At 40.6% G+C, this 13,419-nt stretch overlaps 2 protein-coding genes across 3 annotated transcripts in view; one reads left to right on the plus strand and one right to left on the minus strand.

The window, feature by feature from the left end:
* Positions 1-722: 722 nt before the first annotated feature.
* On the minus strand, positions 723-6,430 carry rfc3 (replication factor C (activator 1) 3). Its single transcript, XM_012878673.3, has 9 exons — positions 6,219-6,430; positions 5,057-5,194; positions 4,019-4,086; positions 3,778-3,875; positions 3,404-3,585; positions 2,508-2,644; positions 2,315-2,413; positions 1,289-1,358; positions 723-1,171 (listed from the first exon to the last, which is right to left on the minus strand). The coding sequence occupies exons 1-9, from the start codon at positions 6,303-6,305 to the stop codon at positions 980-982; spliced, it is 1,071 nt and encodes a 356-aa protein (XP_012734127.2). The 5' UTR covers positions 6,306-6,430; the 3' UTR covers positions 723-979.
* A 4,422-nt stretch (positions 6,431-10,852) lies between these two features.
* stard13a (StAR-related lipid transfer (START) domain containing 13a) overlaps positions 10,853-13,419 on the plus strand; it is an 80,012-nt gene continuing 77,445 nt past the window's right edge. For both annotated transcript variants that reach the window (XM_021324589.2, XM_012878682.3), the window contains exon 1: positions 10,853-10,936. The gene's annotated coding sequence lies outside the window, so the exon portion shown is untranslated. The remainder of the gene's footprint in view (positions 10,937-13,419) is intronic.

Below are 13,419 nucleotides of genomic sequence, written 5' to 3' on the forward strand. Positions count from 1 at the left end.
CGCCACTCCTCTAGTCACACTGACCACTTAGAGCATTTTACACTAGAGACCCACCCACCCAGTCGCACTCACTAACCTTGGGGTTAAATGCCTTGCCCAGGGGCACTTTGACATGTTCCAGGGGGGGAAGCTGGAATCGAACCCACAACGTTCCCCACCCACTGAGCCACAGCTGCCCTCTGCAGTCCTGACATAACTGAATAAAATCAGCTTTATGCTTTTTACTCATTTAAAAACAACTTTAGCACCGGGTCTACCTGCTTATTTATGAAACAATAAAAGCAAGTGTGCTAAAATACCTAAAAATGATAATGTCTAACATTTATTTATGGTTGTTGGGATTTTGAGGTAGAAATATAAAAAAAAAGATGGAATAAACCAATAAATTTAGGTGCAGGTATCCCAGTGATTATTAGGCAGACCATAACCTTTTTCCCACCGACTCACTCAAGCATAACGAGCCGTTAATTAGTCGATTAAGTGTGGGTTAATTAGCCGGCCCACCAGCTTGCAGACTGACCCATGCCCATCTGAGCTGACAAATGTGCCTCAAATTTTGATCTATGTTTATATAAGCACTGTCTCAAAGAACTGTACACACTGTTGTGATTAAAATGCTGTCAGTAATTTGTCATTTCTGGACAAAGGAGGTCTTAGTTCATACTTCTGAGTCGAGAAAAGAAGGAAGTCGTGCTTGTCGTAACAGAGATGCAAGCTTTACATGTTATATACAAGGTGATTTATTGTAACCTGTCAGAACATTTTAATACAACCAGTTCCATCAAACTTCTCAGCTTTTTTAAAAAAAAAAAATTTGATTTCCCATTTTTTTGTGTCTTACACCACCAGATCAGTGGTTTACAGTCAGCGCTGATGAGTTTACCAAAGAATTCATAACGTAGACACAAACTGCTATAAATTGTCCCCAATTCCTGGCCTGAAGACTTTTGAAATCGCATCAATAGCGAGTTAAGTGTGCTCAGAACATCATCGCATCCAGGCCGTCTTCCATGAACCTCTTGTACATTGCCATGAACTTGGCTATAAACGCCTCCAGGTGGTAGATGGACTTGCTGCCCAGCTGGAGTCGGTGCTCGTAGTAGGCGGCCAGGTGGGCCACCTCCGTCTTTAGCTGCCCGTCGCAGTTGCTCAGCAGTTCCTCCACTAAACCCTGTCACATGAAAGCAGAGGGCAAAATGTTGATTTTTTATTTTTTTTTAACTTGAACATGACACAAAGCTGGTTTGAAATCTTGTGACGAGGGGAGAGAAGCTGAGCGTGGCCGTACCTTTATGATGATATCAGCAGGGATGCAGTGTGTCAGCAGCTCGTACAGCCTGCCTCGGACCTCCAGCAACCTGAAACGGAGACCAGAGGCCTTAGACCAGGGGTGTCAAACTCATTTTGGTTGAGGGGCCGCATACAGCTTAATCTGATCTCAAGAGGGCCACACTAATAAACTCATTGCAAGATTAAATAGAACTAATAAATGTGGACTTGTTGTTGATTTTTATATTAAATTAATTCTACTTTTACACAATATATCATGAATAACCTCAGCGTTTTTAAGAAAAGTATGTGCAATTTCAACAATACTTTTACTCAGTTAAACATTTACTTGTGCATTATGCATAATAACTGATCACAGTGATTATACAATGTTGAAAAACATTTATTCACATTTTTTGGAAGTTAAAAACACTGTCCTGCATGACAAAATACATCAAACAGATACAAATTAAGAAATGATTAAAAATTTTCCACATCTGAAGCTTAATCTGCTAATTAAAACACAGCGCCCCTCGTGGACAATATAGGAACTGCATATTTTCAATTAAACGAAGTACATGTTTTTTTCCAATAATTGTTTTATCATTCTCTTCCTTTTATCGCCTCTTTCTTTCACCTTTTGTTTTTTTTCTTCTTGTTCTTCCTTTTCTCTCCTACTTTCCCATTGTAGTGTCCATATCATTTGAGATATTCCCCGCATGAATCATAATAAAACTATTCACATTCATAAATCAAGCGGAGCACTATGGCAAAAGCAGTACTGCTCCACTTGTGAAAGTCAAGTCTGATGAGCTCTTTTTGGCATTAAGACAACAATTCTTATTGCCACATTGCCAGACAGGACACTGGGGAACATTTTTTTTTTTTTTAATAATGATAATGCATTTAGTCACAGGGCAAATTGTTCGGCGGGCCGGATCTGGCCCGCGGGCCGTATGTTTGACACCCCTGCCTCAGACTCTTCCTAACCCCAGGACAAACCAACCATACCCCGCCCACACGCCCGTACGTTTCCCCATCCTACCTTTGAGGACTCTGCTGGCTGACGATGGCGTTAGCAGTTTCTCTCAGGTAGACCTCCCAGTCCGGTTCCGGTACGTCCTGATCTGCTGAGAACGGATACCTGCAAAAGATTAACGACAGCCACGTGAGCTCGCGTTTTTAGGTTTACCCGCAAAATGTTCCCGCGCGGCACGGCGACGGTGTCCCCGACTCACTGCTGCACTCGGCACGCCTCGCACATCAGGAGAGCCCTGCGGAGGTTGCGACCCGACTTGTCGCTGATACGCTTGGCCAGCTCGGGTGGCAGCAGCAGACCTTCCTTCTTACAGACGGACGTCAGGACGCTGCACACCTGCCAGACGGGACGATTGGAGAACGTGAAAGGTGCTCGTCTTCATCATTAGATCTGAAGTTCTGAGGTTTTATGTATCAGGATATAATACATTTATGATTTTAAAGGGGATATATCCTGCCAAATCCAGGTTTTTTTTTAGCCCTTAAATACATTTTGTTTTGTACTCGGAGACTCTAGGAGTGCAGAAAAGTGGAATGCAGATGGCTTTAGGTTCTGTTTGGGTCATTTTTGTCAAGTCATTCAGTTTTTGTCTGTTCTCTATTGCGTTTTTTGAACCGTTCCGTCACAATATTTGCTGCAGATCTGCTGAACAAGGTCATGGACGTCCGGCTGACCAATTTCGCAAATCCACCATTTTTTGTTTTTGTTGTTGTGATCTTGCAACCCGGGTCACCTCTCTGACAGACAGGAGTTTGGGCAGTTTGACACCATCAGGTTGTCAGAATAACACGTGAATCGAATACAGGATTGTTGGAACAATGTCCTTTGGAGAAATCAGGCCAAATTAGGGATGTTTGGACAAAACCCAAACACTGAACAAAAAGCATAGCCACTAAACTGTGGAGCACGGATGATTTAGGATTGTTTTGCAGCAACAAGACCTGAGCACCTCACGGGTCTCCGAGCTGCACTTCCTCTCCTTTGTATAACCAAAGGAGAGGAAGTGCAATTTATGCTAAACATTTGTTTAAAGTCCAAGAATCTCTTTCCTACTACATTTATGTTACAGTTTCCCCCTCCGAAACGCCTTTTTACCTCCTCTGTGCTCGGCAGAGGAACTCTGATGGCCAGACATCTGCTCTGGATCGGTCCGATGACTTTGGAGGTGGATGTGGAGCAGAGGATGAGACGACATGTGGCCATGTACTTTTCCATTGTGCGTCGCAAAGCGTGCTGAGCGTCTTTGGTGAGTCTGTCCACCTCTGTTAGCAGCACCACTGGGAGAAAAGAGATCGGACTTTATGACGTGGCCGTGGTTTTGGAAAGATCGTGGCGTTAACAGAGACCGTCTCTAAAGGGAACAAAAATACGTTCTTTGGGTCCAAATGTCGGCCTTTTGTTTTATTCCCTCAGCTCTGTAACATGTACTGCTGTCCATGACGTACGCTGACACAAACTGTCTCGTCTACCTTTGAACTCCTTCTGGGTGCTGGACTGGATTTGCTGGGACTGGGCCACGGTTTTAATCAGCTCCTGAATCACCACACGATCCTGGTTTCCTGCATCGCTGCACAACACGGAGATCAAAAATAAAAAATAAAACAATAAATCATATTCAAGCTGTGGGTGCGGTTGTCAAACTGGTGAAATGTTTTGTAAAGAATTGTCCACTGGAAGACATTTAAACCATGTGTGATCATTGTATGCTACCTTGGGTTGACCTCGATGTGATAGTTGCTGGCTATTGTGTTGATCTCAATTTTCTTCTTTGATGGAGCCTGTAGCAAAAAGCAGAGAAATGTTAGAAAATATCCACCAATCCTGAGCTAGAAGCTGCTGTTTTTATTTTTTACCCATCTTACTTTAGCATACAAAGAGCTTTTCTTTTTTCAAATAACTGCTGTAAAGTTTCTTAAACGTTTAAAGGAACGGCTTTGTGAAACCATGCCATGTTTGTTTCTGAATAGGCAGAACATAAAGTTAATATAGTCCAAACTGTTGCATCTTTAAACCCGACCAGAATCGCAGGATTTCATCAAAACTTGTTTGGGGGATTAGGGTTGCACCAATATGAAAATTTGGGCCGATGTTGACATTTAATATTAATGATGAGGTTATGGCCAACAACGCTGACTCTGCTTCAGTTAACCACCAACAATGCCATCATTGTCATCCCCAAACAAATACCACAACCAACCTCCCAAAGCACATAAACAAACGGCAAAAAGGAAATAAACATCGCTCATTATTACCATCGGCCCAGTTTTAATTATAGGACTGATATCAGTGTTAATACAGATATATCGTGCATCTTTAATCAAGGTTATAAAATATAATTTTAATTTACATTTCAAATAGTTTTATTATATTCTGAGCGAGAAGCTATACACATTGTGGCAGGCATGTTTTACATGCTTAAAAAAAAAACCTTTATACCACCACCTTAAGATGATCTTCCCATAACCTTTCCTATAATAGTTTGCTGTCTTTTGAATTGGCCAAAAAATAAATAAAACGGGAAAAGATGTTAAAAATGTCAAAATATGTCAGAGAAAATTAGTGGAACGGTTCAATTTGGCCAACTAAATGTCATTTAGTTTAAATGTTTCCCCACACGGCTACTTCATCTAGATGGAATCTAAATATGAAAACATCACGAGAGAATATGTGTATACTGTACGTGTTGCAAGGCAATTATAAACCACAGGTATTCTCTTTTCCGTTTTGTTTTGTTCATTCCTGTCTCACCACAATGGTCTGATGCTCTATGCGAAGCTTCTCCACCCCTGGTCCATACAGCTCTCTCAGCAAGCACATGATGCGGGTCTTCTTCCCCGCTCCTGATGGCCCGTACACCAACAAGTGAGGGAAGTCACCGCACTGAACCTGGAACAAGTAGTCAAAGAAAATGCTTGATTCTTGTGACAAAATAAAATATATATATTATTATTTTTCTTCTTCATTGATTTGAGCTGGTACATTTTTTCTTTTTTTTTTTTAAGTACACAAAGATAAACAGAAATGAAGTGGGTAAATCAGACGTAGACCAGTTCCACTGAAACATTTGGATGATTTCCTCCACTTTACTGATTATTATTGCACTAGTAACCATTAAAATATGTAAACAAAATTCACTCCCAAATATTACTTTTCAAAAATCCTATTTATTAAAAAGGTGCAAGTAAAAAAAAAAAAACATTAATAGGCCATTACAATTTCAATTTACCATTTAATTTAAAGGTTACCGTTTTCTTTTTCTTTTTTCACTTCACATTTACATGCTATGTACATTAACAACAAAAACACAGTTGCTTAATGAAGCACGGATTTCCACTGCAGGCTTTCACAAATAAAATAAAAACGCTGATCCTGCTTTGTTTGGGTCGATGTGACGTCTGAAACCACCTCAGATGTTCGAGCCAGATTCTGACCCAGAAGTCGTGACGGATGCAGCCGTGGAAGAAGCAGCTGAAGGAAACTTTGCACCTCATCACCTTCGGATCGTTAGCCGCTTATAACACCTGCCTTTTGTTTCCATCTGATTGGTTTCAGCTCTTGGAAAATGACCAACAGACGGCATGCCGCCTTTGATCTGTCAGCTTCTGTAACGTCACCGGGGCGCCTCACACATATAAACTGGAGGTTTGAAGAGACAAGCTACAGCTAAACTGAGCTGCTAGCTTAAAAAACGTTCAATAATAATAATAATAATAATAATAATAATAATTATTATTATTATTATTATTCAAGAACAGTTAACGTTTTAGTAAAAATAAGCCAAATTAAAAGCTACGCTCGGATTCACGCGCTTCCCTTGGTAAAGTTAGAAAAGATAGTCGAGCCTGCAGTTTATTGCTCCTGTTCTAAGTAGCATGATGCTACGGCTAGCCCCTCAGTTAGCCGCTCTCACCAGGTTCTTCAGCTGAGCCGCTTGCTCCTTGTGATAGTCGAGCTTCCCAAGGGACGTCGGTCGGTATTTATCCAGCCAGAGGCTCATTGTGCAAAGAGTTTAGCTTCACTGTGGTCGTCGGTGTTTACGGGGAGCCCGTCTGCAGCTGATCTCCCGCGAAATGTTCTCTCAAACGCAACCAGCCGCGCTACCTCACTTCCTGTGCGCCGCAGTACGGAGGCTCGCAGGAGACAAAAGCCTCTAAGTGCGCTAAAGCCCATATATTTAGGTAGGTGGATATTTAGAGAGGTAAATGCAGAAAGGGTAAACACCGAGCCTCCTATGGTTGCATTAAACCTTCTGTAGGACTGTTAGGATTGCAAGTTCGTTCAGCTGCCTTTTTAAAAGGATCCGAGAAAAGTAATGCCTTCCAGCGTTGATGCTACTGTTTATGCACAAATACAAAAATGGCCCTCATGAAAACAAAAACATACAAGAGACGATTTCATTTATTTAAATTAAGTTAATTTCAATTTAAGTTTATTTATTTGTACTTAATGTCTTCACGGTGTGAGCATTTACAAAGGAAGTCAAATTCCTTGTTTGCACAGCACAATTTTGGTCAAAAAAGCTGATTCTGATATATTTATTTGGCATCTGAACCCTCTTAGACCACGGCTGTAATAGTTTTTGTGCAGCAATATAAAATTGTGCTCCAGAGTATTTTTAAAATTATTATTATCATGCCCCTATATGTTTTGGTAATTACATTTTCTCAACATAAACCAGCAATGAAAAGCAAAACAGGCGTGGTTAATCGATTTTTATTTTGAAATTCAAAATATTAATTGACAAACAAGCTGTTTTTCTTCAATTCAAATAATCAAATTCAAATAATATATGAAAGGAAATCAATATTTTACTTTTCATATTTAGTTTAATAAAAGCACAGGGTAACCGACGGTGACGGACATAAATTGTTTATAGAAAGTTTATAGACCTGCGCCAAATTTTGCCACCACATGTGGCAGGCACTGTTTCATCATTAACAATCATAGAAGAAATAAATAGAGGCTCTTCCTGCACTTTGCTCTACATATTTCTGCCCTCCACTGCCTGAGTGTCCCTGATAAACTAAAGGATCAGCACCCGGAGCTGTTCCTTACTCTGTCCTCCTTTCATTACCGCGTTCTAACAAAATGGTGTATTTCTTTTAAAACAGCAGCTTTATTTCACAGCACAGCTGTCCCGCAGTTAAGAAACATCTGGATCCAGTTCTGTTGCAGCAACATGAATAAAATCATACGTGATACAACAAACCAACAATAAAACTAGTTGTAAAAAAGTTAACATGCTAAGAAACGGACTCCTAAATCAGCAAAACTGTTTTTTTGTGCTTTGGCTTCATGGTGAACTCTGCTAATATTTTTCAGGCGTTCATTCGGGTATAAGCAAACAATCATGTGTTTGCACAACAGCTCCAAGCCGTCCTTTATACGTCCGTTTATTTGGACAATGCATTTAAAGGATGGATCTTTTCCATGAAACAGTCTGATAAGATCGAGGAATGTAAGACAGTTAATCTGCAGCGGAAACAAAAGGACACGCTGACACTGAACTAGTCTCACCGTGCTGTCATGAATAGGTGTCAGAAGACAGTTTAATGAAATTCCTTTTCCAGCTCATTTTTTCATCTTAACTTGTCTTATTCTTGGAAATAAGCAAAAAAACCACACATTAAAATCCAATCAGTGCCATGTTCTGAGATTCAATCATTAAATGCTCCTGCCCACTCCATGCAGAGCAGAATGTTAATTCTGTGTTTCCTGTCATGTTAGAACGCGCATAATCCCTGCCCTTATCTTGTGAAATGTATGAAACGCTTGTTGTCAAAACTTTGATCCGACGTCCTCCATATTTCAGACAGGGTCAACGTTACACACTTTCAAGATAGCATAGCTTACATGCAACATATTCTAAAATAATTTTTTCTCTTGAATGACTTCATATTTTGTCACCTTACATATAACAATTTTTATGTATTTTGCACATTAGTAGCATGTAAATGTGAAGTGAAAGGAAAATAGTGTATGGGTTTTAAAGGTTTTACAAATAAAAATCTAAAAAGTGTTGCACAAATTTATATTCAGCCATTGAAAATGACGTTTTTTGTACCTTTGTGGAAGCCAAGCTCCGCCAGGTGGGATGGAGAATGTTTGCAAACATCAGTGTTGTTCCAGATTCTTACTTGATCTGGACTTTCATCCAACCCATTCCATTATGGCTCTGGTTCTGTGTATTCTTGCACTTCCACCTCAGCCTAAGATCTGCAGCCACCTCTAATTGTTGTCCATCCGTCTATTCATCTGTGTGTGTATGTAGCTCCATCCATTTTCCTTTCAACTCTGACCGGCTTTCTTGTTCCCGATGAAAGAAAACGCCCCACAGTATGATGCTGCCACCACCATGTTTCCCTGTGTGGATGATGTGTTTAGGTTTAAGTGCAGTGTAGCTTTTCCGTTATTCATTACGCTTTACATGTAGGAAAAAGGTTACATTTTAGTCTTGTCTGACCAGAACACCTTCTACATATTTACTGCATCCCTTACATGGTTTGTGGCAAACTGCAAACTGGACTTTTTATGGCCGGGCTGTTAGTGTAGGTGGATTATATAGTACTCATGAGAGGTCCAAAGCTTTATGTGTTGTTTCATAACATGACCCTGAACTTTATCCCTGGCATGCCTGATGTTTTCCTTGGTCTTAATGATGCTGTTCGTCGAAAGATGTTCTCTAACAAATCTCTGAAGTATTTGAAGAACAGCTGGACTAATACTGAGATTAAATTGCATACAGCTGGGTTCTATCTACTAACAGAGTGGTTCTGATGGGAACGGGTTTTTTTAGGGGTATCAGATTAAGAGGGCTGAGTAGAAAAGCAAATAACACTTTTCAGATGTCTCTTTGTAAGACATTAAAGGGTAGGGTTAAAGTTAGAAAACCTTCCATGCACATCCCTATGCTGTACAGTTAGGCACTACTTTGCTCAAATACATAAAAAGAATCTCAATAAAATAAAACCTAATTTAAACAAAAAAATGGATGAGAGCCTTCCCTTTTCTGCATTTCGCCCACATTTTGCCTGCTTTGTTCCTGCATCTTCCGCTGATCCGTATTGTGAAACTGACTGTTCTAGATAAATCAGATTCTTTGCAGGTAATTGTCCAACGCCACCTTGACAACCTGTTCTCCTTTTTACCTTTCTTCCGCCTGGCTGAGGTAAATATACCTCTCTGTGACAGGAATGCTGTATATGAAGCATGCCTGGGCAAGTTAGCGTAGCTTGGACTGAAACACATTCTTGAATTACATTAATGCAGCAGAATAATCTCAACGATAACCTGAAAAGTCTGGATGTGGTTCACTCAGCTCCTGTGTGGAACTTTTGTAATCACTCAAGTAATATTTTCCTGATATATATATATATATATATATATATATATATATATATATATATATATATATATATATATTGCTTTTTCAGATTGGTTTGGATAGCTTTTTTCCTTAATAGATGAAATAATCATTTGAAAACATTGTTTTTTTTTAATTTACTCTGGTTATTTATGTCTGATATTAAACTTATATTGATGATCTAACAGATGTAAAGTTTGGGTTAGCAAAAACAGAAACAAACTGTATACGGTAAAGGAAGAAAACTGATTTTCACAACACCGTATGTGACGCCTAACATTGCACGCCACTTTTTGCTGAGCCCCTTCATAGTTTACCTGCTATTTTATTTGCATCATAGGACATATTTCTCTCCCGGTAGATCTTTACAGAAGCTTTCGAACAGTACTGACGTTACTCAGACATCTCTTCTGTCGCTGAACAGGCCTCAACAGGAGAATTCATCTCCATCGCAAATGTCCAAATTGCAGGTCTGCACTCCTGACCAGAGACCTTCCCTCCAAAATGTTAAAATTTATTATTTTCTGGCAAAGCTGAGGAATTCCACAGTCCATCGACAGCCCTGCAAAAAAAGAACCCAAAACAAAACAATAAAGTAAGTCCTTTTACTTGCTGCTGCCCCTAAAACCATGATATTTGGAATATATTGACAGGAGTTAATAACACTTGAAAGCATGACCTCATGCGTTGTTGAGGAATGTGCAAGTAAGGTGAAAAATCTGTCGCCCTGAGCCATGTTTCACGGCAAAGAAGGAAAAGGTGCAACAGGGGGGGGGGGACCTGGAGCCTACTGATCTATTTATTTGCATCAAAGCTGCTGGAGCTTTCCCACAACATGTAATCATCTTTCTTTTCTATCTAGAGCACATTTGTACGGCAAACAATGGCCTTTCTCCACACACACACACACACACACACACACACACACACACACACACACACACACACACACACACACACACACACACACACACACACACACACACACACAAACCAGCAGTTCAAACACCTGCCTGATCTGGCTCTCTTCTCGCTGAGGTAATAGGAGGGAAACACATTCCTCAGCTTTTCTTCTTCCCTCCTCCCCTCTCTGTAATTTTTTTTCTTTTTTTTTCTTTTTTTTTTACATTTTTACAACTAAATAAACTCAGTCTCTGATTCGCTGTCATCACTTGCCGCGTCGGCTCTGCTGGATCCATCTGTTTGCTGCGTGTACTTCTGACTGTTGTGGTGGAAGAGGTCTTGAGCTTCTGTGAAAATGTCTGGTATGTTCAAATCTTCGTTTTACATTTGCAATTTAGAAAATCCAGTGCTCCCATATGTTTTTCAGTAAGAGTTTGTATCTACAGGGCTCTTGTCCACAGTGGTTACGTTATAGTTACAGTATTTCAACATCCTGGCTGATTTATTTCTTATGCCACGTGTCTCCACAAAGGGTTTTTTACTGCTTCATACAATTACTGTAACAGCGTCTAGAAATGTTTGGTCGTCTTTTACATTTTTTTTTACCCAGAGTTTAAGACTTCTTTGCTGGGAAAAGAAAAGAACCCACACACACGCAGGCGAGGAAAGGGTGTGATGCCTGCAGCCAAGAATAGCAATCCACCAGGAAAATAAACAATGTGTTTGAGAAAAAAAAATGCCTTTGTGGAAAAAAACGGAGGAGAAATTTCTGACAGCCTGGGCTGTGAAGACAAGCGTTTCTGCCAATGTGCCTTTAATCCGATAGATCCAATACGATAAATGTAAAAGAAAAGAGCAATTACTAGTTTGTCCTGTGGTATTTCATGCATCTACAGATTTCTTACAGATCTCTTCTACGTTTACTGAAATCTTTTACATCAAACAAAGATAATCAGAGTAAGTACAAAACTCCACAGAACCCAGTCCAATTGAAAATATAGTTGCTTTCTTCCTTAAAGGGAACACGTCATGCAAAATCCACTTTTTTAGCTCTTAAATACATTTTGTTGAGTACTTGGAGTCTGTAGGAGTGCAGAAAATTTGAACGTAGTCTGTCCAGGTGCTGAATAGATAATTTTATCTTCTGTTTGGGTCACATTTTTCTAGCCACTCAGTTTTCTCTCTTTTTTCATAATGTTCTTTGAACAATTACGTCACAGTATTCGCAGTGGAGCTGCTAAACAAGGTCATGAACTTCCACCTTACTAATTTCGCTTATCTGCCATATTTATTTTTCGCTGTGATTTTGTAGTCCAAGCTAAAGGATCCCGAAGCTAGAAGTGGGGAAGTAAAAATGTTTGTTTATTGGGTCCATTAAACCACACAATTCATTATATCCCCCCCCCCCAGTGTACTGCAAAAATGGCCGAACGGGGTGGAGTGGATTGCTCCGCAACCCGGAGGGGTGCAGGGTGTGAAGTGACACCTTTGTGTTTAAAGAGACAGCACAAAAAAATTAGTTGCTCTCAGACGAACCTCAGAACAAGGGGGAAAAGGAGTAATGTGGAGGTAAATTTGCGAGGAATTCAGACCAAAGTATTGCAGTTCCACTTCATATAGATCAGAACTGAATGATTGCAATGTGAAAACGAAGAACTGGAAAGCATATATGTCCCTCTTAAATCCTTTACTTACTGTGCTGAATCCCATTATTTGCTCCATTTCAACAACTCCGCTCACATAAATGTGCTTACCTAAAGGATCAAGAACCTGTCTAACAACATGAAGTAGTCATTTTTTTTTCCTGTTTATGTTTTCCTTCTTGCTGCCATTTTAGTTCATTCATTGCGGATCCGGTTCTTGATTCTGTCTGGAAAGGGCCTACAAAGCCATTTCTAAGTTTGGGACCATTAACTAAAAATGGAGAAAACATAGCGCAGTCTTGAACCTTCTTTGTAGTTGACAGGCAAAAAAAGAGCACATTGTCTACTCTAAGAGGAAATCAGAAAAACATATCTGACACTGGGGGCCTGACTTTTCTCAGCTAGGGTCAGTGTTTAGGATTCAGCAGCAAGAAAGAGATTTGGCACCTATTGCTGCCGTGGGCGAGGCCTCACGGTTAAAGCCCACAGTCTAAAATGGCGCTGGCAGTAAAATCCTGAAGGAAAATGTTTGGCCAAAATGAAGGTCATTCATCCTCGAAAACCCTCCAATGTGGCTGGATTACAACAAGGGGTGGGGGGAGGGTGGGGGGAGTCACAATCCCTCCGCAGGTGTCATGATTTACGTTTTTCTTTGTTTATTTTGGACTTTTCTGAATCAGCCACTATCCAATCAGCTCAGTCAGCAGTCAGTTAGTCCAGATCAGCTCCACCTGCTGCCAGTGATTGCTTCCAACTCTGCTCACCTGTTCACCCGTCCATAAATATGCCCGCCTCAGCCAACTCATCGCTGCCAGAACGTCTCTTTTCGTCTCATCTAGTGTTATTTGCCCTCTTCTGATAGAAGTTGTGCTTGCTCTGCCGGTCCACATCGCATGTCCTGGTCTGTCACTACCTGCATCCTCCGGTCTCCTGCCCATCCCTGCCTGCCTGCACCTTCAGCCATTATTCATTCTGTTAAGTCTGGTTCTGCTTGCCAGCCTCACCTTCCATTACTCATCCCCCCTCAATAAACCTTTTAAATCGTAACTCTTTGTTTGGTTGAATGGTTCACCAGCGCCATCCGTTACAACGGGGATGTAAAACACTCATTGCCAGTCATCACTGGCCAGATGCTTGGAGGCAGCTGTTGCTGCCAAGGCAGGTCATTAAGTTTGGGTGCAATTACTTTTTCACTTAGGGCC

The sequence above is a fragment of the Fundulus heteroclitus genome, chromosome 11 (genome assembly GCF_011125445.2).
Source record: "Fundulus heteroclitus isolate FHET01 chromosome 11, MU-UCD_Fhet_4.1, whole genome shotgun sequence".
NCBI classification, from domain to species: domain Eukaryota; kingdom Metazoa; phylum Chordata; class Actinopteri; order Cyprinodontiformes; family Fundulidae; genus Fundulus; species Fundulus heteroclitus.

What these genes read in the sequence shown, in the direction of transcription:
- rfc3 (XM_012878673.3), bottom strand. Translation starts at nt 6,305, where the DNA reads ATGAGCCTCTGGCTGGATAAATACCGACCGACGTCCCTTGGGAAGCTC. An exon ending in CGGCTCAGCTGAAGAACCTG is followed by an intron (nt 5,195 to 6,218) that starts GTGAGAGCGGCT and finishes TACTTGTTCCAG; the next exon opens with GTTCAGTGCGGTGACTTCCC. An exon ending in CACCCAGAAGGAGTTCAAAG is followed by an intron (nt 3,586 to 3,777) that starts GTAGACGAGACA and finishes CTTTTCTCCCAG; the next exon opens with TGGTGCTGCTAACAGAGGTG.